The sequence below is a fragment of the Leptonychotes weddellii genome, chromosome 11 (assembly GCF_054177405.1).
Source record: "Leptonychotes weddellii isolate Sample4059 chromosome 11, ASM5417740v2, whole genome shotgun sequence".
Classification (NCBI taxonomy): Eukaryota; Metazoa; Chordata; class Mammalia; order Carnivora; family Phocidae; genus Leptonychotes; species Leptonychotes weddellii.
This window is the reverse complement of record NC_138379.1, coordinates 44,941,180-44,956,245: the sequence shown is the minus strand read 5'-3', so window position 1 is coordinate 44,956,245 and position 15,066 is coordinate 44,941,180. Positions and strand designations below refer to the sequence as shown.

The 15,066-nt window shown below is 43.9% G+C and overlaps 1 protein-coding gene across 3 annotated transcripts; it reads left to right on the top strand.

Annotated features, from left to right (window-relative positions):
- The first annotated feature begins 2,077 nt into the window (after positions 1–2,077).
- Positions 2,078–14,453, top strand: TRIM6 (tripartite motif containing 6). Of its 3 annotated transcripts, none has more exons than XM_031027498.2 (8): positions 2,080–2,194; positions 6,588–7,077; positions 7,544–7,639; positions 8,610–8,840; positions 11,346–11,368; positions 12,691–12,788; positions 13,063–13,089; positions 13,317–14,453. In XM_031027498.2, exons 2-8 carry the CDS (start codon positions 6,655–6,657, stop codon positions 13,877–13,879), a joined length of 1,461 nt encoding a protein of 486 aa, XP_030883358.1. In that variant the 5' UTR covers positions 2,080–2,194; positions 6,588–6,654; the 3' UTR covers positions 13,880–14,453. The 3 variants fall into 3 exon arrangements, with proteins under 3 accessions (XP_081654831.1, XP_030883358.1, XP_006732780.1); XM_006732717.3 differs by having other exon boundaries at positions 2,081–2,194; positions 12,688–12,788; positions 13,317–14,452; XM_081798705.1 differs by lacking the exon at positions 7,544–7,639 and having other exon boundaries at positions 2,078–2,194; positions 12,688–12,788.
- Positions 14,454–15,066: the final 613 nt, after the last annotated feature.

Genomic DNA, 15,066 nt, shown 5'->3' with positions numbered 1-15,066 from the left:
TCCATTCTCTTTTATCTGAACTCAAGAACATCTAATTAAGCACACTTTCCTCTGTATTAAAGCGATAGGAGACATTTACTCTCCCTGGATTGAGGCATTTTGTTACTTGCAGACCTCTGTACCCTGCTCACTGCTGCCAGGTGATCTCTTCTTATGTGACATTTACAAATTCAGAACATGTCACTCCCCACCTGCCCCCTACCATCACACACACACACACACACACCTGATTAAAACTCTTCAGTGGCTTGCCAGCAATGTTAAAATAATCCAACAGGGAAAGAATATAGTCCTGGGACAACTGGATATCCACGTGCAAAAGAATAAAATTGGACTTCTATTTCACACAATAAAAATTAACTCAAAATAGATTATAAACCTCAGTATAAGAGCTAAATCATATCTTGATAACCTTGGATTAGGTAAAGCCTTCACAGATATGACAACAAAAGTCTAAGTGACAAAAATGAATGACTTTCACCAAAATTCAAAACTTGTTCTTCTAAAGGATGCAGTCAAGAAAATGAAGAGACAACCCCTAGCATGGAAGAAAATATTTACAAATCATAGAATTCATAAAAGACTTGTATCTAGAATATATAAAGAACTCTTAATAATAAAATGACAACCCATTTAAAAATAGGCAAAGGAACTGAATAGACATTTCTCTAAAGAAGATATGAAAATAGTAGTAAAGTGCATGAAAAGATGCTTAACACCATTAGTCCTTTGAGAAACGCAAATTAAAATATCAATGAGATACCACTTCACACCCACTAAGATGACTATAAAAGACATATAATAACAAATACTGGCAAGGATATGGAGAGATTAGAACTCTTTACACTGCTGGTGGGAGTGCAAAATGGTGCAGTCACTTTGGAAAACAGTGGAAGATTCTCAAGAGTAAAAACATGATCTGACAATTCTAGTCTTAGGTATATACTCAAGAAAAACAAAAAGCCTATGTTAAAAAAAAATTGTACAAGAAAATTCATGTCACATTATTCATAAAAGCCAAAAAGCAGAAACAATCCAAAGTATCTAGAAACTGATGAACAAAATGTGGAAAATCCAGACCATGGAATGTTATTCAGTCATCAAAGGAATAAAGTACTCACACATGATACAACAATAATGACCCTTAAAAATAGTATGCTAAGTGAAAAAAAATCCATGTTGCCCAACCTTTCTGTCCTGACTTTTATCTGGACACCCCCCCCCCCTCCCTGTAGGCCCTCCTGCCCCAACCCACTTTCCCAGACCAGGTCAGGTTCATCTCCTGGGGTCCCTTGGGTCAAAAGTTTGCCCTTCCTTTTCTTCTCAAGAGTCTCTGTGCCAGTGGAGGGGGGGGGTCGGAATCGGAGGGGAGGACGAACCATCAGAGACTATGGGCTCTGAGAAACAAACTGAGGGTTTTAGAGGGGAGGGGGGTGGGGGGATGGGTTAACCTGGTGATGGGTATTAAGGTGGGCAGGTATTGCATGGAGCACTGGGTGTTATACGGAAACAATGAATCATGGAACACTACATCAAAAACTAATGATGTAAAGTATGGTGACTAACCTAATAAAATAAAATTTAAAAAATCATAAATAAAAAAATAAGAATAAAAAAAGAGTCACTGTGCCACTGAAACCTTATAGTTACAGCTCTCAGGCTTCGTAAGCTTTGCATGTATTCACAAGGACCTAAAGACCCATATATACGGTCTCTCATAGGGTACAGAGGTCACATAGGTTAAAATCGCAGATATAATTTTTAAGTTAATAAATTTTAATGATGTTTTTGCAAAACATACCATTATGCGAAGCGGTTATCTTTACCTACTCGTATAAGTTTGGATATTTTTTATTCAGACATTTTAATCAGGTGTATTATCAGTTCCTCAACACTGACAACAAGTCGGAAAACTCAAGTGAAGACAATTTGCAAGCGCCGTCTCTGGCGTTCAGGGGTTCTCCAAGGCCCCCGCACGTGAGGCGCCCAGGTAAGCGGAACAGCGCCCCCGCTGGCAGGTGGGGCCTCGGCGACCACACCCCTGGAGTGCGGGACCCGCGCCGCGCGGGACAGGCGGGCCCTATTAGCCGCCCTCGCCCTCCCTCGCCCCGCCTCTGGGCCTGGAGTCTCTCGGCTGGGGTGGAGGCGGCCGCAGCTGTGTGTCCTCGGCTCCGATCCAGGCCCCAGAGTCCAGGTTAGTGAGCCACTCCTTTTTCTGGCCAGCCACCGCTGTCTGCGCTAGTACTGGGAGTTCGACCCATCCTGCAGGCTGGGTTGCAGGGTTCGCGCGGGTGGACGGGAGTGAGGGAGACCTCTGCGGTTTTGAGTTGACTCAACTTTGGCAAGAGAGCTCGACAGGCCAGGCTACTCCTGGCTCGGCACCAGGGGGTGGTTTGTGCAAAGGGTCGTGACAGGGGGCCGCAGGAGGTAGGGGAGGCAGCTCTGAAAGTTTTGCGTTCGGGAATGCGTGCAAACCGTGGGACTGGCGTGGATTCCGAGGTCAGCATCCCCTCCCCCATCTCTGCCTCTCTGCCCCAGGAAGTGACACCGCTTATCCTCCACCCGGGAGGCCCTGACCTCTCCCTGGGGAGCTGGGGGGTGAGGCTTCCGCCCTCGCCCGACCTGCGGGTCTGTTCCAAGGCCGGGCCCTCGAGCCCTGCCTTTCTGGGAAAGGAGCAGTCCCGCGCGCCCCGGATCCTCACAGTCTACCCAAAACTACTGGGAGAGTCTTGACCACCTGGGGCTGCTCATTCTGTCGGTATGCCGGACACGGGGAGACGTCTGCCCTTCTGTGACGGGCCGCTTACTGTCGTTCCTGGCAGAGGTGAGAGGCCGGTAAAAGATGCGGTCCCTTCCCGAGCTCATGATATCGATCATTTTATTTTTATTTCTTTTTCATCTTCGCTGCGAATGAGCTCGGTGAGATTAGGGACAATGTTAATTAAGTTAATCGGTCGATGGAGAAATGGGTGAAGAACCGCTGTGTGTCCAAATTCTGCCTCTGACACTGACCTCTTTGAGCTTCCATTTTTTTCCCCATCTGTAAAATGGACCGAGTAATATTTATACCCTAGAGTTTTGGTGAGAATTAAGTGAGGGAGGGGTTTAAACACAGGCGACTGCCTGACAGTAAATTAAGTCATTATTCTTGACAAAGTCAACGCTGAGCTTTTAAAAAATTTAAGTCGGAACAATTTTTGCAAGAAGAGAGTGGGAAATAAAATATGTTAAAATGCACTGTGATAAAGATGAATATGACTAACCTCTAAACAAGTGAAAATATAACAAGAGTTTTAAAATTTGGAATTACAAGTGGAATATCACAAATGCAAGGAAAAAAAGAATTTTGTGAACTATCCATTTAAAAAAACCTCAGTTAATGGATTATCTAAAACTCAGGGAGAAGAAAACTTGTGCAGGACAATATTTTAAGAATTTGCAAAGTTCTTAAATTATACGTTTCTGAAATGCATGGGATAGAGATTTCTTTTGAAGTAAATTTAAAAAAGAATTTGAAGCTGATTATGTTCCAATTCCAATATTAAGTGCCACCTGTTAATCCATTCCAGATAATAGGTTAAAGTAGAATAATAACCCTACGCAAAGGTTATATATATATATATATATATATATATATATATATATATATATATAGTTATTCCCTAAGCACAAGAAACCAAACTCACTTATGAGTGCAGTTTCCACCTGTTTAAGTTTTTACTGCATTTTCAGTAGAGTTCCCAGCTGGGGGGCAGCCCTGCCCATCTTATTTCTAACTCATTCTGAGCCCCCAGCGTGGGCTAGCCTGTAGTATTCCCTGCCCAGTCACGGACTTTTGTTCTGAAGCCATTTTCATATTGAATTGTGAGCTTCCGTTCTATTGGATGCTTCCAATCTAACCATCAGCCCGTCCTCTGACTCTTCCTCTTCCCTGGCCCCTTTTTGCCCCCTAAATTGCATCTGCCTGGGAAAGAAGTGCCTTTACGTGAGACAGGGCTTCTGAAGCCTTGATGTGCATGCGCTTCACCTGGAGATCTTTATTGACTTGCAGAAACTGAATTGGCCAGGGTAGGCTGAGATTTTGCATAAAGAGCTCCACTGGATGCCAATGCTGATAGTCAGCAGACCACCTGACATTCTTTTTCAGGCATCTGCTTCTGATTTAATAGTTCCACCTGGTCATGAATTTGGCCTCTTTCATTTGCAAATTTGATCTACTGGGCTCTGGCATCTCAGGCTCTGGGATCTGCACTCCTCACACAGCCAGGTTGTCCTCTCTCAGTCCAACCACACTGCTCTTGAGACAGGCCTTCTTGGGAGACTAATTCACCTGCCTTGTCTCCTCTGGGCTGTGCTTCGCTGCTGCAGGTAGTCAAGGACCTGCTCGGCTGTGGGCAACAGCTACTCAAATATGCTAACCGTATGCTCCCCTCCACAGTTTCTTCCTTTCTGCAGCCTCAGCTTCATTCCCTCTGACAAGAGACGTTAACTCTTACAGCATCTTTTCTGTTCAAAAAATCTTTCTCTGTCTTGAATATCTATGGTACTGCATTAGGTGGAAAATAAATATAGAAATATAATGGGGCCACCTATATAATTTTAAATTTCCCAGTAGCGTCATTAAAAAGAAGAAACAGGTGAAATTGATTTGAATATATTTTATTTAACTCAGTGCATCAATAACATAAAATATTAGGATGTGTAATCAATATAAAAACTGTTAGTGGGCGCCTGGGTGGCTCAGTTGGTTAAGCGACTGCCTTCAGCTCAGGTCATGATCCTGGAGTCCCTGGATCGAGTCCCGCATCGGGCTCCCTGCTCAGCAGAGAGCCTGCTTCTGCCTCTGACCCTCCCCCCTCTCATGTGCTCTCTCTCTCTCATTCTCTCTGTCTCAAATAAATAAATTTAAAAAAAATCTTTAAAAAAAAAAAAACTGTTAGTGATATGTTTTAGATTATTTTTTCTAACAAAATCTTTGAAATCTGGTATTTTATACTGAAAATAGGTGTTATTAAACATCCCGATAGAATTATTGTGGGATTTGCTTTTTTTTTTTTTTACAATGTCTGTAAAGAGTTCAGCCATTGCCTAGCACTTAAGAAGTGATCAGAAAATGGTATTGATGATGATGCCTTCCCGTAACTGTTCTTGAAACAAATACCTTCATGCATCATTATCTCCCCACACCGGCCACAGAACCATGCTTGACTTTTTAGTCTTCTCCCACGGGCACACATCTTCCTAGGGTCCTGCACCAGAATGCATGTGGCCTTCATCGCCCCAACCTTTCCCCTTTCCCCCCAGCACATGGGTCCCTTAAGACTCCTGTCAAAGTTTATGATGGGCCGTGGTGAAATTTCTTCATCAAACAGGACCTTTCTCATTTCCACACCCCTAAAGCACTGGGTCTGTGTTTGACTTTTACCACCTTTACCACCGAATGTCTGGTGGAAGTTCTGAGGTTGAGGACGGAGCCTTGAACTAGGACGGTGGACATGTTAGGTTCTGCCAACTCTGACTTACAATATGTTTGATTTTATAATGTCACTTAATGTCTCTATTGCTTTATCAAAGGGCCAAAAATACTCTTATTTATTCAGAGTTTTTCTATGAGGGATAAGGAAAGCAGGGGAATGTGATTTCTAAATCACAGTTAGGTATAAAAGTGTAAAAATGTTACCTCAGGGTTATTATGGTCATTGTTTCTTTGGTGTTTCTGGGAAGGTGACCATGAGGGATGAGAGGGCTCTGTGAGGAACAGAGCTGGTAGAAGGCGCAAGTGTCTTCACAATAAAATGATTCTCATGGGAAAACTCATGACAGAGGAGGTTCTGGATTTTCATTCATCAAAAGTTGAGGACCTTACACACTCGAAACTAATATAACACTGTATATGAACTCTACTGGAATTAAAATTTTTAAAAAAGTTGAGGATCTGTGTGTAGACACTGCTATTTCTGAAGATACAGTAATGAACAAAAACAGCTTCTGATTTCTAGAGCTTGTATTCTAGTGGGAGGATTCAGGCAATAAAAAATATATATTAGGTGGTGATAAAAAGGAAAATCAAGCAGGTTAGTATATGGAGAGTGATTGTATGGGTGGCCATGCTTTAGTTAGGCTAGACAGAGCCAACTCTTCTGATAAGGGAGCATGTAAGGAGAATGTGGAATGAAGTCACTGAGTCAGGCAGATATTAAGGTGAAGGGTCTTTCTTGAAGCAGTAACAGCAAGTGCAAACATCCTGAGGCAGCAGTGTGTTTTGATGTTTTTAACAGTGAGGGTGTGTTTTGGTGGATGAGAAAAGATTGAACAGATGGTGGCTCACTCAAGGCTACTCCTCTCACAGGCTTCAGTTGGTCCCTCCATCCAGTAGGAGTGAAGGAAAATCATAATCCTTGTTCTAATGAGGGTACAAATTGATGTCTAATATGATCTGGGGGTAAATAACATGTTTGAAGCTTGAATAAGAAGCCCTTGTGACCTCAGGTATCTGACCTATTTGTTCAAGATACTCAGCATCCTTTTATTCACACTTATTTCTTACCCTGACCACCCCCCCTTTTTTTTTTTACCCATCTACCCAGAATTCTGTAAGCAAGAAGCACCTTAGAAATCCTCGCTGGGCAGGCGGGAGCTAGGAGAGAAGCTACAATGACCTCAGCGGTCCTGGTGGACATACGAGATGAAGTGACCTGCCCCATCTGCCTGGAGCTCCTGACAGAGCCCCTGAGCATAGACTGTGGCCACAGCTTCTGCCAGGCTTGCATCACGGGGAACAGCGCAGAATCAGTGATGGGCCAAGAAGGGGAAAGCAGCTGTCCTGTGTGCCAGACCAGCTACCAGCCTGGGGACCTGAGGCCGAATCGGCACCTGGCCAACATAGTGGAGAGGCTCAGAGAGGTGGTGTTGGGCCCTGGGATGCAGCTGAAGGCAATTCTCTGTGCACACCATGGAGAGAAACTCCAGCTCTTCTGTAAGGAGGATGGGAAGCTCATTTGCTGGCTTTGCGAGCGGTCTCAGGAGCACCGTGGTCACCACACGGTCCTTATGGAGGAGGTTGCCCACGAGTACCAGGTAGGATTCCAAATGGAGGGAAGGTAGGAGATTGTTACTTTCCTTCATGCTGTAATCTAATTTCTTTGTCGTTTTCCCATTTACCTAGAGGATGAACCTAGAAAATGCCCCTCTGCCCAAGAGTAGAGACTTTATCTCTTTCTTGCTGCTCAAGACCTACTCCGCATGAGTAGAGGTTGCTGCGAAGGGTATCTAGGGGGCTTGGTGGATTGAGTGTGGGCGATATGGTGGCAGTGAGAGGGAAGTCCTGCATGGCCAGGTTCTTTCCCTGGGAGGAAAGAGAATCAGCCTGTGCCCATTGGCTTTTTATGCACAGCCCCTGTGCATAAAAGAGCCTTAGGCCTTCTCAGTTCTTCAGCCCCGGCAGGACAGGCTTCCGAGGTCAGCATAATCTCGTCCCCATTCACTCCATTCTGGGCAGAGATGAGTTGGTGTTTGACCCTGCTTGCCCTGATGTTTCTTTAAGGAGAAGTTCCAGGAGTCTCTGAGGAAGCTGAGGCTAGAGCAGCAGGAAGCTGAGAGACTAACTGCTGTTATCATAGGGAAGAGGACATCCTGGAAGGTAAGACAGATTCTTCCTGAAGGTGTCCTGGGACAGGAATCAGGGCAGGGCATGGGAGCCCAGGTCCTGTCTGTTCCCTTTGCCTAATCCTTCACTGCAGCCCTTCCCAACAAGGGTGTTGTTCGTGGTGCAGGGATGGGGAAGGGGGAGATAGAGAATGAACATATCAAAAGGAATTCAGGTTTTGGTTTTTTTTTTTTTTAATTTGTTATTGTTATGTTAATCACCATACATTACATCATTAGTTTTAGATGTAGTGTTCCATGATTCATTGTTTGTGCATAACACCCAGTGCTCCATGCAGAACGTGCCCTCTTTAATACCCATCACCAGGCTAACCCATCCTCCCATCCCCCTCCCCTCTAGAACCCTCAGTTTGTTTTTCAGAGTCCATCATCTCTCATGGTTCGTCTCCCCCTCCGATTTCCCCCCTTCATTCTTCCCCTCCTGCTATCTTCTTTTTTTTTTTTTCTTAACATATATTGCATTATTTGTAGGAATTCAGGTTTTTAAAGATAGTTACATAGGAGAGGAACCGTGGCCATTGGCAGCCCCCAATTCCTGATTCCAGACCTTGTTCTAGTTTCAAGCTCTGAAAGCTCCTGGAAAGATAGGTCACACACCAGCCAATCATTCCCACCTGGGTACCCAAAATTGGAAGGGGAGGCCGATGCAGAGGCACAGGAGGCCTGGGAGGCGGTTTGGATTCTAGACCTCACCCAGGAGTCACAGTCTATGTCTTGGAGGCCTAGATAAGGTAGCCTGGGGCTCATGGTATGGGAAGAGCTGAAGAGAGAGCAGAAGGGAAGAACAGGTTCTGCAGGACTTCCTTCCTGTCTTTACTCCTCCTTTCCTGGTGAGACCTGGCCAGGGAAGCAGTGCTGAGCCTGACTCTCCACCCCCTCCACCCAAGAGCAGAGACCCTCAGCTCAACAGATGAGCAGGCTTTTTCTCTTGCATGTTCCTGAAGAATCAGATGGAACCCGAGAGACACAGGATCCAGACAGAGTTTAACAAGTTGAGAAGCATCCTGGACAAAGAGGAGCAGCGACAATTGAAAAAGCTGGAGGAGGAAGAGAGGAAGGGGCTGAGTATTTTAGAAAAGGCTGAGAGTGAGCTGGTCCAACAGAGCCAGTCACTGAAGGAGCTCATCTCAGATCTGGAGCTTCGGTGTCAGGGGTCAGCAATGGAGCTGCTGCAGGTAAGACCCGCGGAGGAGCCCCCAATCTGAGAGTCAAGGCAAAGGGAGACTAACTTTCCTTCCCTTCTTACATGGCACTCATGACCTGATCGGGGCAAGAAAAAGATTTATTTGGCCCTGTTGTGCCTCTTGCCTATTAAACTGTGCGGAGGTCATGGGTAAAGCATAGCATAATTAAAGTACAAATGCTAGGGCACCATCTCGTTTTTATTTATTAAATATAAAGCGTAGTCCAAAAGTTTGATATTGTGGAGAAGATCTGTTATATCCACTGATGTTCTAGAGCAGCATTTCTGAATCCCAGCACTATTGATATTTTGAGCCGGAAATTCCCTGTCGTGAGGGGCTGCCCGGTACCTTGTAGGATGTTTAGCAACATCCCTGGCCTCTGCCTACTGGATGGATGTCAGTAACATCTCCCATCAGCTGTGACAACCCAGAATCCTCCAGATATTGTCATATGTCCCCTTTCCCCCTGTTGGGATTCACTGGCCATTTGGCACCTGTTGTCTCTGAGGCTGTGTTGGGATTTGTTGGGTACTTTTCAGCCCAGCTTAGTCACAGGCAAACACACACCAACTCACGTACTTAGAGATTCTGTATGTTATCACGATTCCTTCTTTGCTTTCACTCTCGTCTCTAGGGCAGAATCATTTAACATGTTGTAATAGAAGTTTGAACGGGTCTTTTTAAGGCACAGAGAAGACTGGGTTTTGGGGTGTGTGTGTGTATGCATGCCTGCATGTGCGCATGCCGGGAAAGGGCAGGGTGTCAGATTTGGAGAGATTTGATGCAGGAGCTTGAACCGAAGTTGAAATCTGAGCAGGTGTTTTCTACATAGAGGGAAAAGTGTGACTGAAGTGGAAACAGGATGTACTTGGAACATTCTGGAACCTTCAGGCTGTTCCTTACTTTCTGTTTGCCTTCTTGCTTTCCTCTTTCTCTCCGTTTGTTGGTAGAATAATCACTTCTTTACTTACTCTTGGGCCCTAGTATTGGGGTCATGGGGTAGCTACATTCCACCTATTGGAGCTTTTCTTACGTGCTGCTTCTGGTTTCCCATCTTCGGTTTATTCTTCTTGCCCTTTTTCTTCAGCTTGGACATTGGGTTACCCTAACACTTCTCCCTGCCCCCATTCTAGCCCCTCCTCAGATTCTTCAAGCTATAAAAATTGCTCCATAAGTGCAGAGGGATCATCAGTTTGTATGATTCACCCAGGCCCCTATCTGGACCCTCACACCTGTTCATATGACCGCCCAGTGGGTCTTTTCACTTGAGTGCTGTTTCACAGTCAGGTTTTCTAGAGCTCGCCCAGCACAAACACAGTCTTCCTCTTCTCCATATCTATGTGACATTGTTGCATGTTAAGATTTGATAGCCCATGCAAGTTTGCAGCTTTCAAGTTTCAATGAGAATAAAGGTAATGCAAGAAAAGGAGCCAAGAAGTGGCACCCGGATTTGGCCATTTGAGTTCTTCAGTACAACCATGCCTTAAGGCTGATGGCAATCCTGGATATTTGGTGTAAATTGACACATCCACCCCCTCTACTGCTTTCCATATTCAAGCCAGTTTGAGTTGTGTTTCTGTCAAATGCCACCAAAAATAGCCCCAGCACAGAGAAAATAGTTATTCTTGTGTTCCGTAGATCAAGCCGTTGACCTTTTCTTCAGTCAGTGTGGTGTGTAGAGCAGAAGTTAGACCAAGCAGGAGGCCATGAGGCAGTTCTGCTCCAGGGAGGCCGGCGGTGGTTGTGATGACCGTGAAGAGCAGACGGCTAAGAGAAGGGGCCTGGCTTGGTCTGAGATGGGACATCAGGGTGAATATAAGGTAGTTTTTAGGATCATGTTTCGTCCAAATTTGGTGATTAAATGGATGCTGGCAATACTGAAGAAGATTGAAGGTAAGAGACCTCACGGTTGCAAGAAAAGTAAGGTTTTTGTGGGGTTTTTTTGTTTAATGTCTTGAGTTTGTGGTGCCTGTGGCTCATTTGCTGGCATATGTGAGAACGATCTGAGCAGAAGTACAGATTTGGGAATCATCAACACGTGTGTGTCGAAATCAAGAACACTGGATGAAGTCAGCAAGGGTAGCAGAGAGGGTGAGAAGAGGTGAAGTTTGAGAAATAAACACTTTTAAGGCTCTTGTTTCCTTAGCAACCAGAATGTAAGCATCTCAAGGACAGAAATTATGACAATCATGTGGGATTCTCTGGTGCTAACAGATGGTGTATATATATATATATATAATATTACACATACAGACACACACATATACACACACACTCTATCATCAAAATAAAGGTACTAATGAATGAATTGAATCATTTCCCAACATCTCTACAGAGGGACTCAGGGACAGTCTGCTCTGAGTTCTTATTCTACTCTGTGGCCTCCATTTCAGGTCCATCTTTATTCCCATCATAACCATGGGGTGGTGGGGATGGGATAAGGAATAAGGATGAGGCCTATCACTCCTTGACTTAACATTTCTCTTTCCTTCCTAGGATGTAAGTGATGTCATGAAAAGGTATGTGTAGGAGAGAACACAGGTTGGTTCGCTTGGGTTGACAAAAGATTCCTACACCCATAGAGTTATCTTGTGGTCAGTGGAAAAGGAAAAAAAGAAAAATCGCAAGGCAGGGAAGATTTAGGACTGTGATGTCTTGAGTTGCTCATCATGAGAATTTTTGGGTTCTCCAAAATAAAGGGAATGACCTAGTTTCTATGGTAAGAGAATTTGGGTGATTGGAGGGGGATGGTCACAAATTGGGGACAGTAGTGTTTTTAAGAATAAAATTTGCAGTATCATTAACTCTCCTAGTATCCCATAATTGGTCCCCTTTGCCACAAAACTCTACCTGTTTCTAGCCCTGATTCTTGTAGCTTTTAGTATTTTATCAGAGGGAAATTTCCCAACTGTCTTTCCCAAGGCCCATGAATCAGTGCCTGAGGCATTTATTTGCCTTCAATTTCCCTTTCTCTCTTGGCTTTAGAAGAGTCCTGCCTTGCTACCTATTTCTCCTCAAACTTCCATTTTTTTCAATTCCAGTAAAAACATAGACGTGAGGTCTTGAGAAGATTGGTTTTGGCCCTAGAACAAAACATGTTCTCTCTCTATCCCATACTCTAGAATCTCATCCATTGAGGTGACATCTGGGTTTGCCCACATACCTGGTACCTTTAAGCTCCTCACAGACACATGAAATATGGAGCCTGTTGTCGCTTCTGAAGTGTTCACTCTTGGTTTGGAGGTGAAGACGTCTCCTTTCTCCAACTGGCATGATACTCCCAGAGACAGTGCCTCCTAAAACACTGTTCTGCAGGGTTTTCTCTCCAGGCCTCTGGCAGATCCTAAGGCCTAAACTCATTCTTCAGAAGGAAGCCCTTTACTCAAAATTCTCAGAGCCCCAGCAGCAGGTTCCTGGTGTTCTCCCTGTCAACACACACATCTCCAGCCCCTTATAGTAGACCCTTAAGATGTCACTGACATTGTAAGCACTTTGTATCATTTTTAGAGGTAGCAAAAGATTTCCCAGCCATTATTTAATTTTATATAATCTTAGGATGTAGAGAGAGAAGGGGAAATTACTGTATTTTACAAAAACAAAACAAACTAAAATGAGTCTTTGAAGGGTTAGATCTTATCCAAGTTTGCACAGATGGTGAGAAGCTAGTTTCTAGTCCAGGTCTTCTGGTCCCAGTGCCAGAGCTCTTTGCAGAATGATGCTAATTTTCTTAAGGAAAGAATGCTGAAGTTCTCCCAGGGGCCTGGTCAATGAGGGGGACGGGTGTTGGAGGAACCCAAGGCCGGCAGTGTAGGAGATTCATAAGGTCTGTTCTTTCTAGAAGTGAGTTCTGGGCCCTAAAGAAGCCAGAAGCTCTCCCTACCAAGCTGAAGAGTATGTTTCGAGTTCCAGATCTGAAAAGGATGCTGCGAGTGTTTAGAGGTGAGGAGATTCAGGGGACAGCTCTTGGATGTGGAATTATAGCATAAGCAATAAATAGAGTATAGAGTTGGTGTTTGGGAATAGTGGTGCAGAGAGAGGTCGGCGGGGGGGCATACCATGCTGAAGAAGATGCAGTTCATACTTAAGGGGGAACGAGATGGCCAGCTTGCATCCTTGTAGAATTCCCTGCCTCACCCCTCAATCAGTAAGGGAGAGACGGCAGACCTGACCTATGTCCATTCTGTACAACATAATTGACTGTTTATCATTACAGAACTGACGGATGTCCAGAGCTACTGGGGTAAGTAGCAACCATGCCTCTTTGAGCTGACATGTTCTTATCCTTTCTTGTATGCTCCCCCACCCCCCTCACGACATACCCACACACACTCTCAACTGCAAGGTGTTAATACCAACCCTCCAGCCCCCCACATAGTTCCAATTCCTCCACTTCTGTGTTTCTTCTTCTCAGTGTCTTAAGACCCACATACCCATCCTCATCAGCTGATGTTGTACCTTTTCCCACAGTGGACGTGACTCTGAATCCACACACGGCTAATTTAAATCTTGTCATGTCTAAAAACCGAAGACAGGTGAGATTTGTGGGTGCCAAGCTGTCTGGGTCTTACCTGGAAGAGCATTATGACTGTGGTATCCTGGGCTCTCAGCACTTCTCCTCCGGGAAACATTACTGGGAAGTGGATGTGGCCAAGAAGACTGACTGGATCCTGGGGGTGTGCAGTAATTCAGTGGAACCTACATACTGTTTCAACCAGTTTATAAACAATCGAAATGTTTACTCCAGATATCAACCTCAAAGTGGATACTGGGTGATTGGGCTACATCATAAACATGAATACAGAGCCTATGAGGAATCTTCCACTTCCCTGCTCCTCTCCATGATGGTGCCCCCTCGCCGTGTTGGGGTTTTCTTAGACTATGAGGCCGGCACTGTCTCCTTTTATAATGTCACAAACCATGGCTTTCCCATCTACACCTTCTCTAAATATTACTTTCCTACCACCCTTTCTCCATATTTTAATCCTTGCAACTGTGTAGTCCCCATGACCCTGCGTCGCCCAAGCTCTTGAACATTCCGCTGTCTGCACCCATATCTGAGCAGGACCCTTCACTCTGAGATTCATCTATACCTCAGTCTCTCCTTTCTGAACTTCTGTTTTCTCACATTCTTACATCCTTCCCTCAAACATTTACTCAGTACCAAAATATACCCAGAGGTGATAGTGGACATCCCTAATTAATTACAGATCTTGGGATGGGTGGGGGTAGCTTTCAACATGTTACCATTAAGCATGATATTTGATGGAGTTGTTTTTGTTGTTGTTGATTCATGGGAGCAAATTCAGGAAGTTCTTTTCTATTAATTGCTATAATTTTTGTACTGAATGGAAAATTGAATTTCAACAGATATGGTCTATAATTATTGAGATAATCCTATGTCATTTTTATTCTGTTATTGGAGTACATTGATTTGTTTCCATTTTTAAATGCAACACAAAGTCCTGAAATAAATCACTAATTCTTCATATGCAATACTGGATTTGTTTTTGCTAATACATTGTTTACATTTCATTTCCATCTCCATTTATGACAAAAATTGACCTGTATTGTTACATTGTTGTCAGGTTTTATAAAATTCAATAAATAAGCAAAGAAATTACTGTACTTTTGTGTAAGTATATATAGGATTGAGTGCTAAAAACCATTAAAATGTTAATTTTGGTGGCTTTAAATTCAAAGAAAGAAATTTTAACTTCACTTTTCACTACAACCTTCATGGATTTAAAAATTTAAGGGTAATAATTGAAAATTTAAAACAAATCTCCCAAATTCATTGAAATAGAAAAAGGGGAGAAGAAAATGATCAATCCAAAACAGATTTTTCTCCCAGAATGGGAGGAAAACATACAAGAAAATATAAAGCACTTTTAGGAAGTGCTTTTTCAGCTTCACCCCATTTCTTTATGCTCAAACATGAACAGCTTGTGAATGAGCTGCTATGACTTTGCTAGAGGTGGTATATGCTTTGAGCCAGCTGTAAAAGAAATTAGGAGGTGGATGTGAGTGTGGAAACAGATATCGAGGAGTTGACTAGAGCTGCTGTCCGATATGGTAGCCAAGAGCTATTGAGTACTTCAGATATAACTAGTCTGAATTGAAGTGTGCTTCATGTGTAAAATGCACACCTGATTTTTTTTTTTTTGAGAGACAGTGAGAGAAAGTGAGAGAGAGAGAACACAAGTGGGGTGAGGGGTAG

What these genes read in the sequence shown, in the direction of transcription:
- TRIM6 (XM_006732717.3), top strand. Translation starts at nt 6,655, where the DNA reads ATGACCTCAGCGGTCCTGGTGGACATACGAGATGAAGTGACCTGCCCC. An exon ending in AGGTTGCCCACGAGTACCAG is followed by an intron (nt 7,078 to 7,543) that starts GTAGGATTCCAA and finishes TGTTTCTTTAAG; the next exon opens with GAGAAGTTCCAGGAGTCTCT. An exon ending in GGAAGAGGACATCCTGGAAG is followed by an intron (nt 7,640 to 8,609) that starts GTAAGACAGATT and finishes ATGTTCCTGAAG; the next exon opens with AATCAGATGGAACCCGAGAG.